The 22,181-nt window shown below is 43.6% G+C and overlaps 1 protein-coding gene across 3 annotated transcripts in view; it reads left to right on the top strand.

The window, feature by feature from the left end:
- The first annotated feature begins 14,648 nt into the window (after nucleotides 1-14,648).
- LOC124012784 (mucin-5AC-like) overlaps nucleotides 14,649-22,181 on the top strand; it is a 29,051-nt gene continuing 21,518 nt past the window's right edge. For all 3 annotated transcript variants that reach the window (XR_006834772.1, XM_046326743.1, XM_046326742.1), the window contains exons 1-7: nucleotides 14,649-14,756; nucleotides 15,927-16,178; nucleotides 16,396-16,515; nucleotides 16,633-16,686; nucleotides 16,866-16,945; nucleotides 17,138-17,231; nucleotides 17,681-17,752. Coding sequence is in view for 2 of the 3 variants with exons in the window: in XM_046326743.1 (XP_046182699.1) it covers nucleotides 14,711-14,756; nucleotides 15,927-16,178; nucleotides 16,396-16,515; nucleotides 16,633-16,686; nucleotides 16,866-16,945; nucleotides 17,138-17,231; nucleotides 17,681-17,752 (718 nt within the window). In the remaining variant the exon portion in view is untranslated. The remainder of the gene's footprint in view (nucleotides 14,757-15,926; nucleotides 16,179-16,395; nucleotides 16,516-16,632; nucleotides 16,687-16,865; nucleotides 16,946-17,137; nucleotides 17,232-17,680; nucleotides 17,753-22,181) is intronic.

The following is a 22,181-nucleotide window of genomic DNA, read 5'->3' as shown; positions in this document are numbered from 1 at the left end:
GGAATCATAGTCAGCAGTATCACCCTGACTTCTCCATAGATGGGATCATAGTCAGCAGTATCACCCTGACTTCTCCATAGATGGAATTATAGTCAGCAGTATCACCCTGACTTCTCCATAGATGGGATCATAGTCAGCAGTATCACCCTGACTTCTCCATAGATGGGATCATAGTCAGCAGTATCACCCTGACTTCTCCATAGATGGAATTATAGTCAGCAGTATCACCCTGACTTCTCCATAGATGGAATTATAGTCAGCAGTATCACCCTGATTTCTCCATAGATGGGATCATAGTCAGCAGTATCACCCTGACTTCTCCATAGATGGAATTATAGTCAGCAGTATCACCCTGACTTCTCCATAGATGGAATTATAGTCAGCAGTATCACCCTGACTTCTCCATAGATGGAATCATAGTCAGCAGTATCACCCTGACTTCTCCATAGATGGAATTATAGTCAGCAGTATCACCCTGACTTCTCCATAGATGGGATCATAGATAGCAGCATGTCCCTGACTTCTCCATAGATGGGATCATAGATAGCAGCATCTCCCTGACTTCTCCATAGATGGGATCATAGATAGCAGCATCTCCCTGACTTCTCCATAGATGGAATCATAGTCAGCAGCATCTCCCTGACTTCTCCATAGAAGGGATCATAGATAGCAGCATCTCCCTGACTTCTCCATAGAAGGGATCATAGATAGGCCACATAACCGAAAGCTGTTGAAATGCATGTATTTGTTGAGTCGTGCTAATTAATTAAGGCACTTTGAGAGATCGTCTGTTTGATTATGTAAAATGTCTGGAATAACGGTATAATTGTTGAATGGGGACCAACCAATAAAGTTTGTTGTTATTATTATTGTTGTGTGGGCTCTGTAATGTATTGTGGCTTCACTTGCCCTTCACATGGGAATGGAAGTCAGTCGGGATTGTAGACGTTTCATGATTTTGGATTCCACAGAGAAAATTGCCTTTAAATCCATAATAATGCTTCTGACTTACAGTACTAACATGGTCATGCCCATTTTATGACCCGTCATGACAGGAAATCAGGGTAAAACAAGCTGCCACACTCTACATCAGAGGTGTAAAGTACTTCAGAAAAAATACTTTAAAGTACTACTTAACTACTTTTTTTGTGGTATCTGTACTTTACTTTAATATTTATATTTTTGACAATTTTACTTCACTACATTCCTCATGCAAATTATGTACTTTTTACTCTATACATTTTCCTCTGACATCCAAAAGTACTCGTTATATTTTGAATGCTTAGCAGGACAGAAAATGGTCCAATTCACACACTTATCAAGAGAACATCCATGGTCATCCCTACTGCCTCTGATCTGGCTCAGTAAACACACATGCTTTGTTTATGGATGATGTCTGAGTGTAAAAATAACAAGAAAATTGTGCCGTCTGGTTTGCTTAATAAGTCATAAAAAATTATTTGTACTTTACTTTTGATATTTAAGTATTTTTTAGCATCTACATTTACTTTTGATACTTAAGTATTTTTAAAACCAAATACTTTAATACTTTTACTCAAGTAGTATTTTACTGGGTGACTTTCACTTTTACTTGAGTCACTTACATTTACATTTAAGTCATTTAGCAGACGCTCTTATCCAGAGCGACTTACAAATTTCTATTAAGGTATATATACTTTTACTCAAGTATGACAATTTAGTACTTTTTCCACAACTGCTCCGCACGCACGCACGCACACACACACACACACACACACACACACACACACACACACACACACACACACACACACACACACACACACACACACACACACACACACACACACACACACACACACACACACACACACACACACACACACACACACACACACTCAGCAAGTGAGCACAGACAGGTCAGACCAAAAAAACAGATGTCTCGTTTCTCAGCACCTCTCTAATCCCCAACCCTTTCTGTAGTGACAGCATAATGATATGTCCCATTCCTGCACTGTCTGCTCTCCCTGAGGTTGCAGTGACAGTGGGTGGTGGTAGGGGGCACTGTGTTGTGCACCATATGGGCCCCAGTCCCAGTGGTTCTGGTTGTGGCTGTACTAGCAGGGCTCTATCTGGCACTGTGAGTGTCTGTGGCTGCAGTGGGAAGAGGCAGCTGCTAGATGGGCCCTGCCGCTGACCCCATTCATCCCAACAGCAGGTGTCATGTCGCGTTGCCCTCACATGCACACAGATGCACACACAGATGAGGGTATGTGTGTGTGGGGGGGACCTGGAACTACTTACAGCATAGCTGAGAACAAAGGAGGGAAATCAGGAAGAAATGAAGCCTCTTGGAATAACTCTCACCACAATGCCCAGACAGAATCCCAAACTCACCCCCAGAAGTGCGAGAAAACCTGATTTCTCTCTTTCAAAGCAGCACAAATAGAAAACCTTTTAAATGAAAGGTTCCAGACCCCCTTTATGAAAAGGACCTCACACTAAGTTGTGTGTAATTCCTACTAGAAACAGGTTTATTTACCAAAAAATAATAAGATTTAATGCCAAGTGTTAGACTACAAATATAGGACAACAAGGAGTGGGAGGAGAGGAAGGGGGAGATAGACAGAAAGAGAGGGAGAGGGAGAGAGAGAGAGAGAGAGAGAGAGAGAGAGAGAGAGAGAGAGAAGGGAGGATCAGGAAGGAGTGGAAAGTTTCTCTTTGCTTGTGCTTCTTGTTCTCCGTCCTGTGTTTACGTGACACACTGTGTTTTCACATGGACGAGTAGCTACGGGAACACAGCACTCGGAAAGAAATAGGAAAACAATAAATATGCTAATTGAATTTGGACATCTGCGATGACAACAAGCTCTACGGTCCTGCGGGCTGTGCTGTGTGTGAGGGGGAATTCAACAACGTCCCTCTCGGCTTTCATTATAAAACAATATTAACATTTTCCGAGCAAGTGAGCAATGGCTCTGACAAGTGCAAAGAGCCAACTACAATACTGGGGAGAGATGGTAGTAAGAAGAAACCTTGCCACCCACGTTGTTGAAAAAGCATGCTTTCAAACACAGGCACTGAACTGCAAAACCACTAAAACGCCTGTCTTACCCATACTGTCCTATTCACTTTAGGTGAAATAAGCCCGTCTTTTCTCCCCTCGGCCTGGCCCATCCGGGAAGGGATTTTCCATGTCTAATGCTGTATTATGTACCCGGCGTAGGACTTGGTTCGCGTCTCAAATGGCACCCTATTCTCCATATAGTGTACTACTTTTGACCAAAGCCCTATCAAAAGTAGTGCACTAGATATGCAATGTGGTGCCATTTGCGGACTCAGCCTGGGACTGCCACTGCTTCGTCACCCAGACAGTCACTCTGAGTAATACAACACAGTCACAGTGTGTTCCCATGAATGAATAATTAAAATGATACATGCTGACCTGGCCCACTCCAGGGAGCTCCGGCACAGCTTGAGACCATGTCATAAAATGAGAAATCTTGTTAGAGAGCCATTTGCTCCTGATTTTAGCTCGCCACACACACACACACACACCCACACACACACACACACACATACGCAATCTGCGGTAGAGCAGGCGTGATATACCATGTTATTACCCAGCCTAGTGTGATGACACTCTTTCACAGGTTCGGAAAGTATTCAGACCCCTTGACTTTGTCAGTATTTTGTTACGTTAGTTAACAAACAGATCACCGACCATTTAGAATCTCCGCGTACCTTCTCCGCTATGCAATCTGGTTTCAGAGCTGGTCATGGGTGCACCTCAGCCACGCTCAAGGTCCTAAACGATATCATAACCGCCATCGATAAGAGACATTACTGTGCAGCCGTATTCATCGCACCTGCCCGCCCGTCCAGCATCACTACTCTGGACGGTTCTGACTTAGAATATGTGGACAACTACACATACCTAGGTGTCTGGCTAGACTGTAAACTCTCCTTCCAGACTCACATTAAACATCTCCAATCCAAAATTAAATCTAGAATCGGCTTCCTATTTCGCAACAAAGCATCCTTCACTCATGCTGTCAAACATACCCTCGTAAAACAGACCATCCTACCGATCCTCGACTTCGGCGATATCATTTACAAAATAGCCTCCAACACTCTACTCAACAAACAGGATGCAGTCTATCACAGTGTCATCCATTTTGTCACCAAAGCCCCATATACTACCCACCACTGTGACCTGTATGCTCTCGTTGGCTGGCCCTCGCTTCATACTCGTCGCCAAACCCACTGGCTCCAGGTCATCTACAAGTCTCTGCTAGGTAAAGCCCCATCTTATCTCAGCTCACTAGTCACCATAGGAGCACCCACCAATAGCACGCGCTCCAGCAGGTATATCTCACTGGTCATCCCCAAAGACAATTCTTCCTTTTGCCGCCTCTCCTTCTATTTTTCTCTTTTATTTATTTATATTTTATTTATATTTATTCATCTTGCTCCTTTGCACCCCAGTATCTCAACTTACACATTCATCTTCTGCACATCTACCATTCCCGTGTTTAATTGCTATATTGTAATTACTTTGCCACCATGGCCTTAATTGCCTTACCTCTCTTATCCTACCTCATTTGCACATGCTGTATATAGATTTTCCTACTGTATTATTGATTGTATGTTTGTTTATTCCATGTGTAACTCTGTGTTGTTGCTTGTGTCGAACTGCTTTGCTTTATCTTGGCCAGGTCGCAGTTGCAAATGAGAACTAGTTCTAAACTAGCCTACCTGGTTAAATAAAGGTCAAAAATAAAAATCAAACGTTACAGCCTTATTCTAAAATGGATTAAAATAGTTTTTTCCCCTCATCAATCTACATACAACACCCCATAATGACAAAGCAGAAAAAGTTTTTTAGACATTTTTGCAAATGTATTAACAATAAAAAACGGAAATATTACATTTACATAAGTATTCAGACCCTTTACTCAGTACTTTGTTGAAGCACTTTTGGCTGCGATTACGGCCTCGAGTCTTGAGTATGACGCTACAAGCTTGGCACACCTGAATTTGGGGAGTTTCTCCCATTCTTCTCTGCAGATCCTCTCAAGCTCTGTCAGGTTGGATGGGGAGCATCGCTGCACATCTATTTTGATTTTGATGTTCGATTGGGTTCAAGTTCTGGCTCTGGCTGAGCCACTCAAAGACATTCAGAGATTTGTCCCAAAGCCACTCCTGCGTTGTCTTGGCTGTGATCGTAGGGCCGTTGTCCTGTTGAAAGGTGAACCTTCGTCCCAGTCTGAGGTCCTGAGTGCTCTGGAGCAGGTTTTCATCAAGGATCTCTCTGTACTTTGCTCCGTTCATCTTTTCCCTTGATTCTGACTAGTCTCTCAGTCCCTGCTGATGAAAAACATTCCCACCGCATGATGCTGCCACCACCATGCTTCACAGTAGGGATGGTGCCAGGTTTCCTCCAGACATGATGCTGCCACCACCATGCTTCACAGTAGGGATGGTGCCAGGTTTCCTCCAGACATGAGGCTGCCACCACCATGCTTCACAGTAGGGATGGTGCCAGGTTTCCTCCAGACGTGACGCTTAGCATTCAGGCAAAATATAATCTTGTTTCTCATCGTCTGAGAGTCCTTTAGGTGCCTTTTAGCAAACTCCAAGCAGGCTGTCATGTGCCTTACTGAGGAGTGGCTTCCTTCTTGCCACTACCATAAAGGCCCGATTGATGGTGCTGCAAAGATGGTTGTTCTTCTGGAAGGTTCTCCCATCTCCACAGAGGAACTCTAGAGCTCTGTCAGAGTGACCATCGGGTTCTTGGTCATCTCCCTGACCAAGGCCCTTCTCCTCCGACTGCTCAGTTTGGCTGGGCGGCCAGCTCTAGGAAGAGTCTTGGTGGTTCCAAACTTCTTCCATTTAAGAATGATGGATACCACTGTGTTCTTGGGGACCTTCAATACTGCAGAAATGTTTTGGTACCCTTCCCTAGATCTGTGCCTCGACAAAATCCTGTCTCGGAGCTCTACGGACAATTCCTTCAACCTCGTGGCTTGGGTTTTGCTCTGACATGCAATGTCAACTGTGGGACCTTATATAGACAGGTGTGTGCCTTTCCAAATCATGTCCAATCAATTGAATTTAGCACAGGTGGACTGCAATCAGGTGGTAGGAACATCTCAAGGATGATCAATGGAAACAATTTCGAGTCTCGTAGCAAAGGGTCTGTTTTCGTTTAGTCATTATGGGGTATTGTTTGTAGATTGATGAGGAAAAAAAAACATTTAATGCATTTTAAAATAAGTGTAATTTAACAAAATGTGGGAAACGTCAAGGGGTCAGAATACTTTCCGAATGCACTGTAGAGTCTCAGATCAGTATATAGAACCTGACAGGGGGCTGTCAGAAACGACTGTGGACATCATGCCTATATCCTCTAGCTCACATCTATATTGGATTTTCCATGTTATGTATCACTGTCTATACACCTAAAAGGGTTTTCGGCCGTCCCCATTGGAGAACCTTTTGAAGAACCCTCTTGGTTCCAGGTAGAACAGTTTTGGTTCCAAGTAGAACCCCTTTTGTGTTCTCTAAGGATCTCTTTCCACAGAGGGTTCTACCTGGAATCCAAAAGGTTATTTCTACCTGGCACCAAAAAGGCTTCTCCTATGGGACAGCCGAAGAACCCTTTTGGAACCTTCCTGTCTAAGAGTGTATGTAACACTGTGTCCAATAGAACACGCCCATGTACAGATATTTCATCTCCCACACTAAGGCGTTGCAGCTCTCTTTTGTTGAAATCCTCATTCATATTACTAACAATCCTGACTGATGAATGTAACCCAGCTTTGTGGTGGGTAACGTCGGTTGGTGTGGCTGAAAAATGTGGAAATACCCCTCAGACTTCAAACCTCCTAATAACTTCACTCCCAGGACCCCCCTGGTTTCAAACCACACACACACACACACACACACACACACACACACACACACACACACACACACACACACACACACACACACACACACACACACACACACACACACACACACACACACACACACACACACACACACACACACACACACACACACACACACACACACAGAGAGATAACAGGATCAATAGGAAATTACCTGGAATGTGTACCTTTGTCTGCACCAGTAAAACCTTCAGTCACAATGAAGGATTACGTGTGATATCTGAAGCCGCGACACTAACGTCACACAACAGGATACTATAATTATGATTCATTTGATATCAACTCAACTCCCCCCCTGAAGGGACCTCTGGCTGGAAACCAAGTTATCGTTTTACATTGTCTAATGATGCATTATTAATCTGAGGACATTGTGCGGTGGTACGGGGACTTATTGGATATTACCATCAAGGCCATGTGGAGCTCATGAAAAACAATGTTCATTTTCCCTTAATGAAGGACAAGCTGTTCCAGTTGCTAGATCTATGGTATATATATTTTTCTTTTCTAAATTACTAGCTTAAGAGATTTCGCCAAACTAGCAGATTTAGCTAATTGAAATTCCTATAACATCCAAACTGCAATGGAGACACAAAATGAGAAAAGAATGGATGGACGGCTGCCTGCAACCGATGGTATCTTTGGTTCCGAGTCAGCAAAGCCTTAAAAGCCATTGAAGTGGCTCGGTGGAAGCAAAGACAAAGTGGTGGTAGAGAAAGTGGTGGGGAGGGGCATGTCATGACCTGGAGGTCATTGGCAGTACATAATCTGAACTGAGAACAACTGATAGCCTGTCAGTAATGATGAGGGGCTAATGTTGGAGGAGAGAAAAGAGAGAGAGGGAGGAAGGAAAGAAAGAGAATCCCACAGAGAGCTTCCTTATGTTTTGTGACATCTGTTAATTAAGCAGAGAGAATGAGAGAATGAGAGAGAGAGAGAGAGAGAGAGAGAGAGAGAGAGAGAGAGAGAGAGAGAGAGAGAGAGAGAGAAAACCTCCTAATAACTTCACTCCCAGGACCCCCTGGTTTCCAAACCACACACACACACACACACACACACACACACACACACACACACACACACACACACACACACACACACACACACACACACACACACACACACACACACACACACACACACACACACACACACACACACACACACTCTCCTCCAAGGGCTCCGACTCTGCCCTTTAACAGTGACTCTAATTCATCTCCTCACGTCCACATGATGACTTTGAACTCTGTTTCTTCAGCATAAGTAGTATACATTGCCCACTTTTTGCCCCGACTCTTCAATGACAAAAGACCCCCCTCCCTTAACAATGTAAAACAATCGGAACACCCAAATCATGGGGGGTGCAATGAAAACTAAGGTCCGGCCATGTCCTGCTCTGGCCGGAATACAGTGTGCCTAAATCATTCCTAATACACAGTCAAGGGATTATCCTGGCAGAGCAGGAAAGATTTCCAGCTCATCTATATCGGAATGCTTGGTGAGGACAAGTGGAAGGAAGTGGCCGAGACTAGGAGGGTTGCTGCTCTTGGAAGCCAACACTCTCCATTATTTTTTTGCATGGCAATTACGGGGTGGATGGATGCGAGAGAGAGAAGCTAGAACCTATTTCTGGTCCTCTGGAACAACACATTTGCCTTGAAATTACAGAAAGAAGCTATCACTATTGTGTAATTTTGTGGTAAGAGGAAGGTTTCCGAGCACCAAACCTGGAGGTTGGCAACGTGGGAAAACAATAACACCAGGGATGTGTAATGAACACCTGATAATACCGTGTCAGTTGGTGGCCTGACCTTATATGGTATTTACTGACCTCTGAGATTATAACTGAGATGTTTTAATTAGGCCAAGATCACCTACTATTATGGTGCAATTGGTATTTATATGCCTTGATGGCAGCAGGGTGCACCACTGCCCTGCGCTTAATGTCTCAAGCAGCTCTGTAAAGGCATACGGGGAACATGAGATAGGGAGGGGGAGCAGAGCAGAGAGAAGCCCACAGAGAAGGAATCAATTACATGATGATTTAATCAATGGAGGAAAGCGCGAAAGCAGTAAATTTAGTTTACAAAAAGGCTGGTCAATAACTCAATTCAACTGTGCAGTGGAGGCAGCTGTTGGGGTGGGTTTAGGAGGGGGGAGGAGTTGTGGCTAGAGGGAGGGGGAGTGTGTGTGTGTGTGTGTGTGTGTGTGTGTGTGTGTGTGTGTGTGTGTGTGTGTGTGTGTGTGTGTGTGTGTGTGTGTGTGTGTGTGTGTGTGTGTGTGTGTGTGTGTGTGTGCGCGTGGGGGGGGGGGGGGCGTTCTGGCAGGGACGGAGATGGGCACAGTTTTAATTAGTTCTGTATTGGAAGTGGAACAGTGGGAGCGTTGTGGAGCGGGACGGAACAGCTGCAGCGGGGTGCAGGGATCGCTTGCTGGCCGACTGGCTAGAAGTCTGGCTGGGCTCTCCCTCCCTCCATCCCTCCATCCATCCATCCCTCCTCTCCTTCTCTGCTGTGCCAGCTCAGGTGTCTGTGTCTGCCTGGGGAGCGCTGGGTGGCACGGTTGTGTGGCTTTGCGTTGGTTGGCAGCGGGTGGGTAAAGGCCTGGAGCTGGGGGCGGTGTGGGGGAATGTATGAAAGGGCTGGTGGCTCGCTGGGCAGGCTGCCCCGAGGGGATCACTGTATGAGAGAGGCTGGGAGCCAAGGGCCTGTCACCGGCCAGCCAGCCCGGCACTCTGCCCTGCTCTTACAGGGCCAGGGCCCAGGGGCCGACACAGACAGGGAGACTACAGTGCATTCGGAAAGTATTCAGACCCCTTCCCTTTTTCCACATTTTGTTACGTTACAGCCTGATTATAAAATTGATTAAATAAAACATTTTCCTCATCAATCTAGACACAATACCCTATAATGACAAAGCGAAATAAGTTTTTTTGAATTTTTCCAAATGTATTTCAAGTAAAAAAACAGAAATACCTTATTTACGTAAGTATTCAGACCCTTTGCTATGAGACTCGAAATTGAGCTCAGGTGCATCCAATTTCCAATGATCATCCTTGAGATGTTTCTACAACTTGATTGGAGTCCACCTGTGGTAAATTCAATTGATTAGACATGATTTGGAAACGCACACACCTGTCCATATAAGATCCCACAGTTGACAGTGCATGTCAGAGCAAAAACCAAACCATGAGGTCGAAGGAATTGTCCATAGAGCTCCATGACAGGATTGTAGAGTGGCCAGAAGGACTTTTACTCCTCAGTAAAATGCACATGACATTCTCTTTGAGTTTGCCAAAAGGCACCTAAAGGACTCTCAGACCTTGAGAAACAAAATTCTCTGGCCTGATGAAATCAAGATTAAGCTCTTTTGCCTGAATGCCAAGCGTCACGTTTGAAGGAAACCTGGCACCATCCCTACGCTAAAGCATCGTGGTGGCAGCGTCAAGCTGTGGGGATGTTTTTCAGCGGCATGGACTGAGAGACTAGTCAGGATCGAGGGAAAGATGAACGGAGGAAAGTACAGAGAGATAGATCCATGAAGAAAACCTACTCCAGAACGCTCAGGACCTCAGACTGGGTAAAGGTTCACCTTCCAACAGGACAACGACCTTACGATCACAGCCAAGACAACACAAGGGTGGCTTCGGGACAAGTCTTTGTCTTTGAGTGGCCCAGCCAGAGCCTGGACTTCAACCCGATCAAACATCTCTAGGAAGAGACCTGAAAATAGCTGTGCTGCGATGCTCCCCATCCAACCAGACAGAGCTTGAGAGGATCTGCAGAGAAGAATGAGAGAAACTCCCCAAATACAGGTGTGCCAAGCTTGTAGCATCATACCCAAGAAGACATGAGGCTGTAATCGCTGCCAAAGTTGCTTCAACAAAGTACTGAGTAAAGGTTCTGCATAATTATGTAAAATGTGATATTTCAGGTATTTGAATTTTTTTGAAAACATTTCTAAAACCTGTTTTTGCTTTGTCATTATGGGATATTGTGTGTAGATTGATGAGGGGGAAAATCAATTTAATCCATTTTAGAATAAGGCTGTAAGGTGGAAAAAGTCAAGGGGTCTGAATACTCATGAATGTTGTTCTGGAGGCAGCTCTGCAGAGTGGTCACTATCTGGCGCAGCCACAAAGTCATGACATCTGATTTTAAACCGAACCTTAACCACACTGCTAACCTTAATGCCTAACCTTAACCTTAAATGAAGACCAAAAGGCATATTTTAGTTTTCATAAATGTTTACAATGTAGCCAATTTTGACTTTGCAGCTGGCCTATCTAGCGGATATCGCTAAATTCTGTATTCATCCCAATAAACGCCAATCTGCCACACACACACGCACACACGCACACTCCTTCACACTGCATTCCTCCACCCATCAAAGTGTTTCTATACACAGGCACAGCAACCTATTACATCTAGACACGTTTCGTTATTTTTTTATTCTGCCCTGTGTCACTGTAGTTAGCCGATCAAAATATCATATCAAAGCCTATCAAAATATCATATCAAAGCCTATCAAAACATACATTTTTTTTATCTTTAAAATATTTCTGCATGACAAAATAACATGAAAACTAAGCTTACAGTAATGAGCCATAAAAGGTTAACTAGTATTCCTCCATGTTATAGCAACCAGGCCAAATAGAACCTCAACTTCCACTCAAGTCTAAACCCCAGGAACAACCCACAACCCAAGACCTCACCTCGACCTAACCACATAGCACCACACTCGCACTCCGGTCCAATGTTGAGATCTTATGAACCAATTGGTTTAGATATTATTTTACTTTAGGCCTCAACTCTGTCTACTTTGGCTCCGTAGACATCAACACTGGCCTGTACTGACTGTACGTTTAGCTACATGAATTACTAGCACATTATTTGAGATTAAAAGGGTTTCTCAGAACTTTGGCTTGTTTTAATGGGGAAAGTGTAAATCATTTGGTGTAAATCATTTGGAATGTTTCTTGAGGACTGAGTCAGAGTCCAACTTTCCGCCCAAAGGTACCAGCAGCGTCTGTCTCACTGTTGGGTCAGATGTTGCCAAGACACTCTCAAAAGCTCCATTGACAAAGCGTTTTGGATTTAGAGGAGAGCGCTGTGGTGATGGTTTTATTTGCCTATGCTGACCTCTTGTGGATCAAAATAAAACTGGCATTCTGATCTCCAATCCATTCAAATCACATACACATGTTTAGCAGATGTTATTGCGGGTGAAGCGAAATGCTTGTGTTTCTAGCTCCAACAGTGCAGTAATATCTAACAAGTAATATCTAACAATTTCACAACAATACACACAAATCTAAAGTAAAGGAATTGAATTAAGAATATATAAACATTTGGACGAGCCATGTCAGAGCGGCATAGACTAAGATACAGTAGTATAGAATACAGTATATGATGGCCAGTCTGGTGGCCTTGAGATAGAAGATGTTTTTCAGTCTCTCGGCCCCAGCATTGATGCACCTGTACTGACTTCGCCTTCTGGATGATAGCGGGGTGAACTGGCAGTGGCTCGGGTGGTTGTTGTCCTTGATGATCTTTTTGTCCTTCCTGTGACATCGGGTGCTGTAGGTATCCTGGAGGGCAGGTAGTTTGCCCCTAGTGATACATTGGGCAGACCGCACCACCCTCTGGAGAGCCCTGTGGTTGTGGGGGGGTGAAAATCAAAATACTATTTGTGCCTCAGCGCATGTGACAAATAATATTTGATTTGATTGTATCTGACATTCACGCCCTGCATGCGGTTTTGCTCATGTGTTAGGTTATAGAAATGTCAGCGTTAACAATTATGTTGCCTCAAATTTCAAGCAGTTGAAGGACCAATCACATAGGATGTCACGCCCTGACCTTAGAGATCCTTTTTACGTCTTTTGGTTTGGTCGGGGCGTGAGTTGGGGTGGGTATTCTATGTTTTGTGTCCTATGTTTTCTATTTCTGTGTGTTTGGCCGGGGGTGGTTCTCAATCAGAGGCAGCTGTCTATCGTTGTCTCTGATTGAGAACCATACTTAGGTAGCCTTTTCCCACCTGTTTTGTGGGTAGTTGTTTTCTGTTTTTGTGTCTGCAGCAGACAGAACTGTTTCGGTTTTGTTCGATCTCGTTGTTATTTCAGTGTTCAGTTCAAATAAAAGGATGGACACGTACCACGCTGCACCTTGGTCCTCTCCTTCCAACAGCCGTTACAGAACTACCCACCACCAAAGGACCAAGCAGCGTGGAAGAGAGGACTGGACATGGGAAGACATTCTGGATGGCAAGGGATCCTACACATGGGAGGAGATCCTGGCTGGAAGGGATCGCCTCCCATGGGAACAGGTGGAGGCACCCAGGAGAGCGGAGGCAGCAGGAGAAAGGAACCAGCGGTATGAGGGAACACTGCTGGCAAGGAATCCCGAGAGGCAGCCCCACATTTTTTTGGGGGGGGGCATACGGGGAGTGTGGCGGAGTCAGGTTGGAGACCTGAGCCCACTCCCCATGCTTACCAGGGTGAGGATGTGACTGGTCAGGCCCCATGCTATGGGGTGATGCGAACTGTGTCTCGGTCGAGCATTCACAGGCCGGTGTGCTCAGTGCCAGCGTCCCGCATTTGCCAGGTGGAACCTGGCATCCAGACAGAACGGGTGGGGCCAGCTCTGTGCTCGAGACCGCCAGTGCGCCTCCACGGCCCTGTGTATCCGGTGCCTCGGCCAAGGAAGAGGCCTCCTGTATGTCTCCCCAGCTTGGTGAGTCCTGTGCTGCCCGCCTGTCCGGAGCTGCCGGAGTCGCCCGCCTGTCCGGAGCTGCCGGAGTCGCCCGCCTGTCCGGAGCTGCCGGAGTCGCCCTCCTGTCCGGAGCTGCCGGAGTCGCCCTCCTGTCCAGAGCTGCCAGTGTCGCCACCTAAGTGGGCCAAGCCTAAGGTGGACCGGGGTCCACGTCCCGCACCATATCCGCCACCGCGGATAGATGCCCACCCAGACCCTCCCCTATAGGTTTAGGTTTTGCGGCCGGAGTCCGCACCTTTGGGGGGGGGGGGGTACTGTCACGCCCTGACCTTAGATCCTTTTTATGTCTCTATTTTGGTTTGGTCAGGGTGTGAGTTGGGGTGGCATTACACTCTTAGAAAAAGGGGTTCATCTGCTGTCCCCATAGGATAACCCTTTTTGGTTGCAAATGGGTTCTACCTGGAACAAAAAAGGGTTCATTCATGGGTTATCCTATGGGGACAGCTAAAGAACCCTTTTAGGTTCCAGACAGCACCTTTTTTTCTGTGAGTACTGACTACTGCTATTGTAAGTAAATATTTAGTTATTTGTCCTTAAAAAGATTGCATGAGCTCCATCGTCGCTGTATGTGCCTGCTGTCTGTTGCCTTCAAAGGAAAGAACAGAGGTTACAAGGAAGTTATAAATACAGCATGATGACTCGGATCAACAACAAGTATCTGTGGCAACCTGATAAAGACAGACATGACCCAATGCAGTCTTAAGATGAGGTAAGATAAGGGTGTTGTAAGGGTACTGTATTACACACACACACACACATCAGGAATCAAATCCAGCGTCCACTTTTGTATAAAAATGTGTCATTTCCCCCAGTATTTTTTGAGCAACGCAATTTCTCTATTATACATCCTGTGGCGGTGAATGTTCTCTGTGGCTTCATGGCCCAGCATCCTGAGAGGGATGCACTAGACTGCACTGCATTTCCTCACTCTGTTAGTGACACAGTCTACAGCAGGCTACTAGAGTGACAGGGAAAGGGAACTACACACAAGGGTTACTCAAAATGGACAAAATGCAGTTGACTTTTCCCTGTCTGACTGTCCTTTTGGGTAAGCTGCCTCTCTGCCTTTCTCTGTTTTTGTGACATTTACAGTATGTTTACATTTGAGTCACTTAGCAGACGCTCTTATCCAGGGCGACTTACAGGAGACGTGTTGATGTGCCGTTGTGCAAGAGCACGTCAACCTGGTCGGCTCGGTGATTCGAATCAGCGACCTTTCGTTTACTGTCAAAGTTATTTTTTATCTTTAAAATAATAACAAAAATGGATTTCATTTTTTGGGGCCAAACACTCTTAACCACTAGATTACTTGATGAATTTGTATCTAGTATAACATTACTTTGATGTACTTTGCTTGTTTTTGTATAGTTAAGATCAAGTCTTTGATTATTTTGCACAGGTTATTGTACAAATACGAGATTGTTTTCTCAACCGGTTTTGTCAATTCAGTTTATCTGCCCAAAAAAGCTGCTGATGTAATCAATGCTCTATCTATGCAATGATTTCTTCTCTCTATATTCTAAACAGTGTTGGGGAAGCTACTCTGATATTATAGTTTACCAAACTCCCAATTACTTTACATTAGAAGAAGATGAGCTACACTAAAGCTACCCTTACAGGGCTCTACGAGGAGCATGTGTGCACCTAAGTTGAAAAATGCAGGCGCACACAAATACATTTAGAAGCACAATGAAAGATATTTGAGATATTACATCCTTGATATTTCTATTCCAGGTCTCACAGCAAAAGAATTAGGTGCATATGCGAGTTAAAGGGTGGTGCTGTAGAGCCCTACCTCAAGGGAACTATAGTTTACTTAAACTTCTTGTGGATCGGTGTCCCGTCTACGGGACAGTTGCTGCTCAATATGCATAATGTGCCTACAACGTCGTTTTAACTAAAAAAAAAAAAAAGTTGTTCACTACATCGAAGCTACTTTGTGAAAATGATCATTTCTAAAAAAGAAAAAAAAGAAAGGAGATTATTTCCTACTTCATTTTCTTATTGCAAAAACAAGTAGTGTGTAGTTCCAGTTGTTAGCTACACCACTACATGTCAACAAAGTAATGAACTACTGAAAACACTACCAAGATGTGAATTTAGTTAAACTACAGTACCACCAAGCTACAGCAAAATGTAATTAATAGGACCAGTTGAACTACATGTAGTTCACTACTCCCCAACACTAATTCTAAACCATACCCATGTCTTTTTCCAGGTCTCGTCCTGGCTTCTACCACCACAGCCCAGACACAGCCAGTCAATCCCACTGTAACCCAGCCCACCTCAGCCTCCGACCCAGCCAACAACACAGCCACTCTAGGACACACCACGGTTGTAGACAACAATAATTTAACATTATCCGCCATAACCCCAAACCTGACTGATCTCATTTTTGATAACGTCCCTATAACCAATTCCACCGGGAGGCCTAACCACACGGTAACCACACCACTGAAGACCAGCTCAGGTAGGTTGGAGTTGCTGCTTTCACTGTATGGTCAGTTTATGGTCAGTGGTCGATACTGGAGATGGAGTCTTGACCTCGTTGTCTTGGGTCTTGAGACCCCTCAAGACCAGTCGATACAGTCTCGGTCTTGAGGGGTCTAAGTCTTGGCTCCATCTCTGATCGATGCTAATTTCCTACCTGCTTTGGTGGAGGTAAAGTAACAGTCATTTTTCTCAAGATGCCTCTCCAGGACCGACATCCTGGCCCTCACCAATGGACGTCTCTACATCAAAGCCCCCAGCAGAGGCCAGGAGCACAACTGCTAGCACTTCTGCTACTAGCACCACCGAGAATAGAAGTGAGTTGATCTCACCAGACTGAAGTGAATCCACTGTGAAGTGAATCCACTGTGAAGTGAACCCACTGTGAAGTGAATCCATCAGTACACAACTTTTATCTTCTCTTTAATCAAAAGGTTTGGCGGGAACTGCTCAACCAAAACCCTCTGCGAGAAAATCGCCCCACATTGGTAACATGATTGCATTTAAAAAATGTCTCAAACTTGCCCAACGGTGTGTGTTCTGACACCAAATCTGAATTGGTTGTCATTTGTCAGACTAACCCACATTATAAATGACATCAACATTTAGGTCCAGAATGACTTTTATCTTGTTGCTCAACAATTGATTGTTTTCTGTTTCTTGATAGGGTTGATCATCTTTCTTGTGCTCATCATCGCTGCCTGTGTGCTTGGAGCAGCATGCTTCTTTACAAAGAAGGCATCAAGGGTGAGTAGGGTATATATGCTGTTTGTCCAGTTAAATTCTGTGATTTAATCCATTCTAACATTCTATGATATATCTTCAACTTCACTTTGTACAAACACCAAAACGCTAGCATTCAATGATGGTCTGTAGATGCCTGTCTGTTTTCTAGCCCGTTGAGGTGTGTGTGTGTGTTGTACCCTGCTGTGTTTCCAGAGGTACTCCGTAGATCTCCGAGACAGGCATGAGGATCTGCCTCTGAGTACTGCGGATCCCGATGCCGTGTTTGACAACTCCTCAACACAGAAGGGTGACAACAGAATGACATAGAATATGTATAGAATAAAACATGCAGTATTATACATCTGTATGGATGAGAATACACTACATTTATTTACACTCTCCTCATTAACGATCATTTACTACACATTAATAGGGAAACTTAGACATCACCAAAACACTTCTGTAAATCTTGATTTAGATTTGATTCCTCCCATGCTAACAGTGAAATGCTTACTTATGGGCCATTCCTAACAATGCAGAGAGAAAGACAAACTGAACTACCCCAAAAATAATAATGAGCATCTAGCTAATGTACATTAACTTGTGGTCAAACTGATAATACGTGTTAGACTAGTAGTAACCATTTTTTATTGAACCTTATATTTAACTAGGCAAGTCGGTTAACAACAAATTCTTGTTTACAATGCCGGCCTATAAACCATGGCTAACGCATGTTGTCTTTGATCACCTCTCCAGGGATGGACACCTTTACCGCCGTGGATCTCAACAGCACCGAGGTCCTGGTTAAGGGAAGTGAGGGAGAAAGAGGTGAGCTTGATGAAGCAATGGACAAGTGCATGTACTGTCCTCTCGTAGGGTCACTTTGCTGGGCCTATGACAATGTGGACCCCGAAAGAGAAACAATTCTCTATTGAGAATTCTATATTTGTAGTGTTTGAGTTGAGTTATTGCATCTGCTAAATGGCATATATTATTATTATTATTATCTGTCAAGTGTGACTTATTGTTTGGTTACTGGAATGGATTTTGTGTTCAGAGTGGATTTCCTCTTTTGCAACAGAGAAGAGAGAAGGAAGTCAATGTGTGCTGATAACTATACTGTACATTCATAGTTAACTACGTTTTAAAATGGCCAGAGTCACAGCTGAAATAATACATTTTTCAACTTAATTTTAAAACTTCATGATGTCTTGTGTGGGAATAGTGAGAACTTCAAAGAAAAGAGAAACCCACACACTGCTCTCGCCGGCTCTTGCTCATATCACTGTTTTTAGTCACGTTTGATTCAAAACAGTGAATTGAGCACTGTGTGAGGTTTAGAGTCCCTGAGAGCTTACATTTACAGTCACGACCGAAATCATTGGCACCCTTGATAATGATCAAAAGAGTGTGAAACTGTGTAAAATAAATAATGCAAATACTTTTTAATTGTTTTATTTAACCAGATAGGCCAGTTGAGAACAAGTTCTCATTTACAACTGCGACCTGGCCAATGTATGGGAACATTATATTACTAATATAACTGCTCACAGAATTTTTTTGTTGTTGAACAAGTAATAAAACAAATTTAAAAAAAGATCAATATGATCAGCACCCCTAAAGATTCTTATAAATAAAATCAAACAAAATTGAATCAGCAGTAACTTAGTATATATATTTTTTTATTCATCTCAGTTTAAAGGGGAACTTTGGTTTTGTTTTTTCTTTAGTCCAATGTTGATACAGTCCCAAAATGTTTTGCATGTTAAGCAGTCAAGTTTTGAAGATATTTGTCCTGTTACACACATGTTATCTTGCATATTACAACTCCCCCTGAAGCAAAGTGTCCCTGGCCACTTATTCATGGTGACACAAAATGCATCATTTAAAGAACTGTATTGTGGCCTTTCATGACTTCCTGTTTCACTGGGGTAAAAATGAGGTAACACACATGTAAAAATCCATTTGTCATCCATCACAATGGGGAAAAGGAAACTACTGGGCAACATTTACAAAGTTTAAAACCACTGGAACAGCGGTTAGCATTTCTGGTAGAAGACCCGAGTGTAACTTGTCCCCAATCACAGTGAGGAAAGATGGTTAGGCAAAGAAAAGACCAAGGGTCATCGTTGGAGAATTACCGAACTTGGTCGCACCCTGGGGTCACCACCTGGGTGTCTGTAGTGCCTCCAGCACTGAGATGCAGTGCCTTAAACCGCTGCGCCACCTGGGAGCCCAAAGTTACAGTACATCTTTGCCAAAAACCTGATTGCTGCTACCAGGAGGCTGAAACTTGGCCACAAGTGGATCTTCCAGCAAGAGAATGGACTCAAGAATACATCAAAATCCATCAAAATCCACAAAGAAATAAAACATTTGTGGTAGCCATCCCATCTCCGGACTTTCAATAATTTTGATACCCATTTTTTAAATTATTACTTGTTCAACTAAATATTTTTTCTGTGAGCAATTGTATTAATATAAAATAATATAATTTCCCCAAAATGTTGAACATACAATATACAGTGGGGCAAAACAGTATTTAGTCAGCCACCAATTGTGCAAGTTCTCTCATTTAAAAAAGATGAGAGAGCCCTGTAATTTTCATCATAGGTACACTTCAACTATGACAGACAAAATGAGAAGAAAAAAAATCCAGAAAATTACATTGTAGGATTTTTAATGAATTTATTTGCAAATTATGTTGGAAAATAAGTTTTTGGTCACCAACAAACATGCAACATTTCTGGCTCTCACTGTCCTCCACTCGTTATCTGTATTAATGGCACCTGTTTGAACTTGTTATCAGGATAAAAGACACCTGTCCACAACCTCAAACAGTTACACTCCACTATGGCCAAGAGCAAAGAGCTGTCAAAGGACACCAGAAACAAAATTGTAGACCTGCACCAGGCTGGGAAGACTGAATCTGCAATATTTAAGCAGCTTGGTTTGAAGAAATCAACTGTGGGAGCAATTATTAGGAAATGGAAGACATACAAGACCACTGATAATCTCCCTCGATCTGGGGCTCCACGCAAGATCTCACCCCGTGGGGTCAAAATGATCACAAGAACGGTGAGCAAAAATCGCAGAACCACACGGTGGGACCTAGTGAATGACCTGCAGAGAGCTGGGACCAAAGTAACAAAGCCTACCATCAGTAACACACTACGCCGCCAGGGACTCAAATCCTGCAGTGCCAGACGTGTCCCCCTGCTTAAGCCAGTACATGTCCAGGCCCGTCTGAAGTTTGCTAGAGAGCATTTGGATGATCCAGAAGAAGATTGGGAGAATGTCATATGGTCAGATGAAACCAAAATATAACTTTTTGGTAACTCAACTTGTCGTGTTTGGAGGACAAAGAATGCTGAGTTGCATCCAAAGAACACCCTACCTACTGTGAAGCATGGGGGTGAAACATCATGCTTTGGGGCTGTTTTTCTGCAAAGGGACCAAGACGACTGATCCGAGTAAAGGAAAGAATGAATGGGGCCATGTATTGTGAGATTTTGAGTGAAAACCTCCTTCCATCAGCAAGGGCATTGAAGATGAAACGTGGTTGGGTCTTTCAGTATGACAATGATCCCAAACACACCGCCCGGGCAACGAAGGAGTGGCTTTGTAAGAAGCATTTCAAGGTCCTGGAGTGGCCTAGCCAGTCTCCAGATCTCAACCCCATAGAAAATCTTTGGAGGGAGTTGAAAGTCCGTGTTGCCCAGCAACAGCCCCAAAACATCACTGCTCTAGAGGAGATATGCATGGAGGAATGGGTTAAAATACCAGCAACAGTGTGTGAAAACCTTGTGAAGACTTACAGAAAACGTTTGACCTCTGTCATTGCCAACAAAGGGTATATAACAAAGTATTGAGAAACTTTTGTTATTGACCAAATACTTATTTTCCACCATAATATGCAAATAAATTCATTAAAAATCCTACAATGTGATTTTCTGGAGAAAAAAAATCTCATTTTGTCTGTCATAGTTGAAGTGTTACAGGCCTCATCTTTTTAAGTGGGAGAACTTGCACAATTAGTGGCTGGCTAAATACTTTTTTGCCCCACTATCTCAGTATTTATGTTATTTATACAGTCTTTTTTTCATCTTTAGCAAGGGGGCCAATTTCGGTCATGACTATACATTGTTTAGATAAGAGCTTCCCCACTGGGCAGAACTGGTTGAATCAACATTGTTTCCAAGTAGAAAACTGATTGGATTTGAAAGAAGTCATCAATGTTAGGGATTTTTATATTTCCCCTTACTTTTGAACCTAAATCCAATGAGATGGTGACATTTTTTGTCACATTGAATTCACGTTAATTAACAACTCAACCAAATGCACTGTAAATCAAAACTAGATGTTGAACTGCCTAGTGGGTCAGCTCTCATTGCCCACTCCTTTGTGACACCATGGTCACCATCCATCCAACACGTTTGATTTGTAAAATGTTTTCTCACGCCCCAGGCTAACTCTGCTTGGTGTCAGATCATACTTTGAATAACAAAGCCGCATGACTCATGGAGGTTGATATGCGAGAATAGACTGTATGACACGTGTATGTCTGTGTGTGACTTCAGCCTGATCTCAGTGTGATAACCTCCAGATAAGGGGGAGACTGACCTCTATGCAGCAGACCTGGGTTCAAACAGTATTCATTTTCTTGCCAAAACGTTAAGCGTTAAGCATTTGACCGAGCTTGCCTGCCAGATGGGAAGGGTTTACGCATTTGGGACTTTTACAAAATGTCAAATGATTGGCTTTTCAGTGCTTTCAATCTGTTGAATGTAATATAAGAGACACTAGAAAATGGAATGTCCTGTCTTGCGCCATTGAATGACAGCACCCAACCTACTCTGTGTAATGTCATCTTTGTGGTGAGGTGCCGTACCAACGTCCGCCACTGGATGGAAACAAAACCCTAGAGAATGAACAGGAGAGTCAAAGCACAGAGGGAGTTGATTGTCTCTGATTGATATGTACCTCCACCTTTTAATATGTTCTTGTGTTATAAGACATTACCTTTTATACTGTGGTCTATTGGTCTCAGTGCTTTAAACAGAGGACATTTCAAAATAGTGACAGGTTTTGTGTCAGAAAATCCCATAGCTCTAATATGCTGCTCAGCTGGTTGTGGATGACCATATCCTCTTTTACCAGAGTGCTATCTTGTCAAACAAGTGTATTGTCCTCAACCCACTCTTATCTGCAAAGTAAACATGTTTAAATAGGGATGGCTTTACAGACTTTTTTTTTT

Source organism: Oncorhynchus gorbuscha, linkage group LG24, assembly GCF_021184085.1.
Source record: "Oncorhynchus gorbuscha isolate QuinsamMale2020 ecotype Even-year linkage group LG24, OgorEven_v1.0, whole genome shotgun sequence".
Classification (NCBI taxonomy): domain Eukaryota; kingdom Metazoa; phylum Chordata; class Actinopteri; order Salmoniformes; family Salmonidae; genus Oncorhynchus; species Oncorhynchus gorbuscha.
Note: the sequence above shows the minus strand (reverse complement) of the source record. Positions and strands in the feature narration are given on the sequence as shown.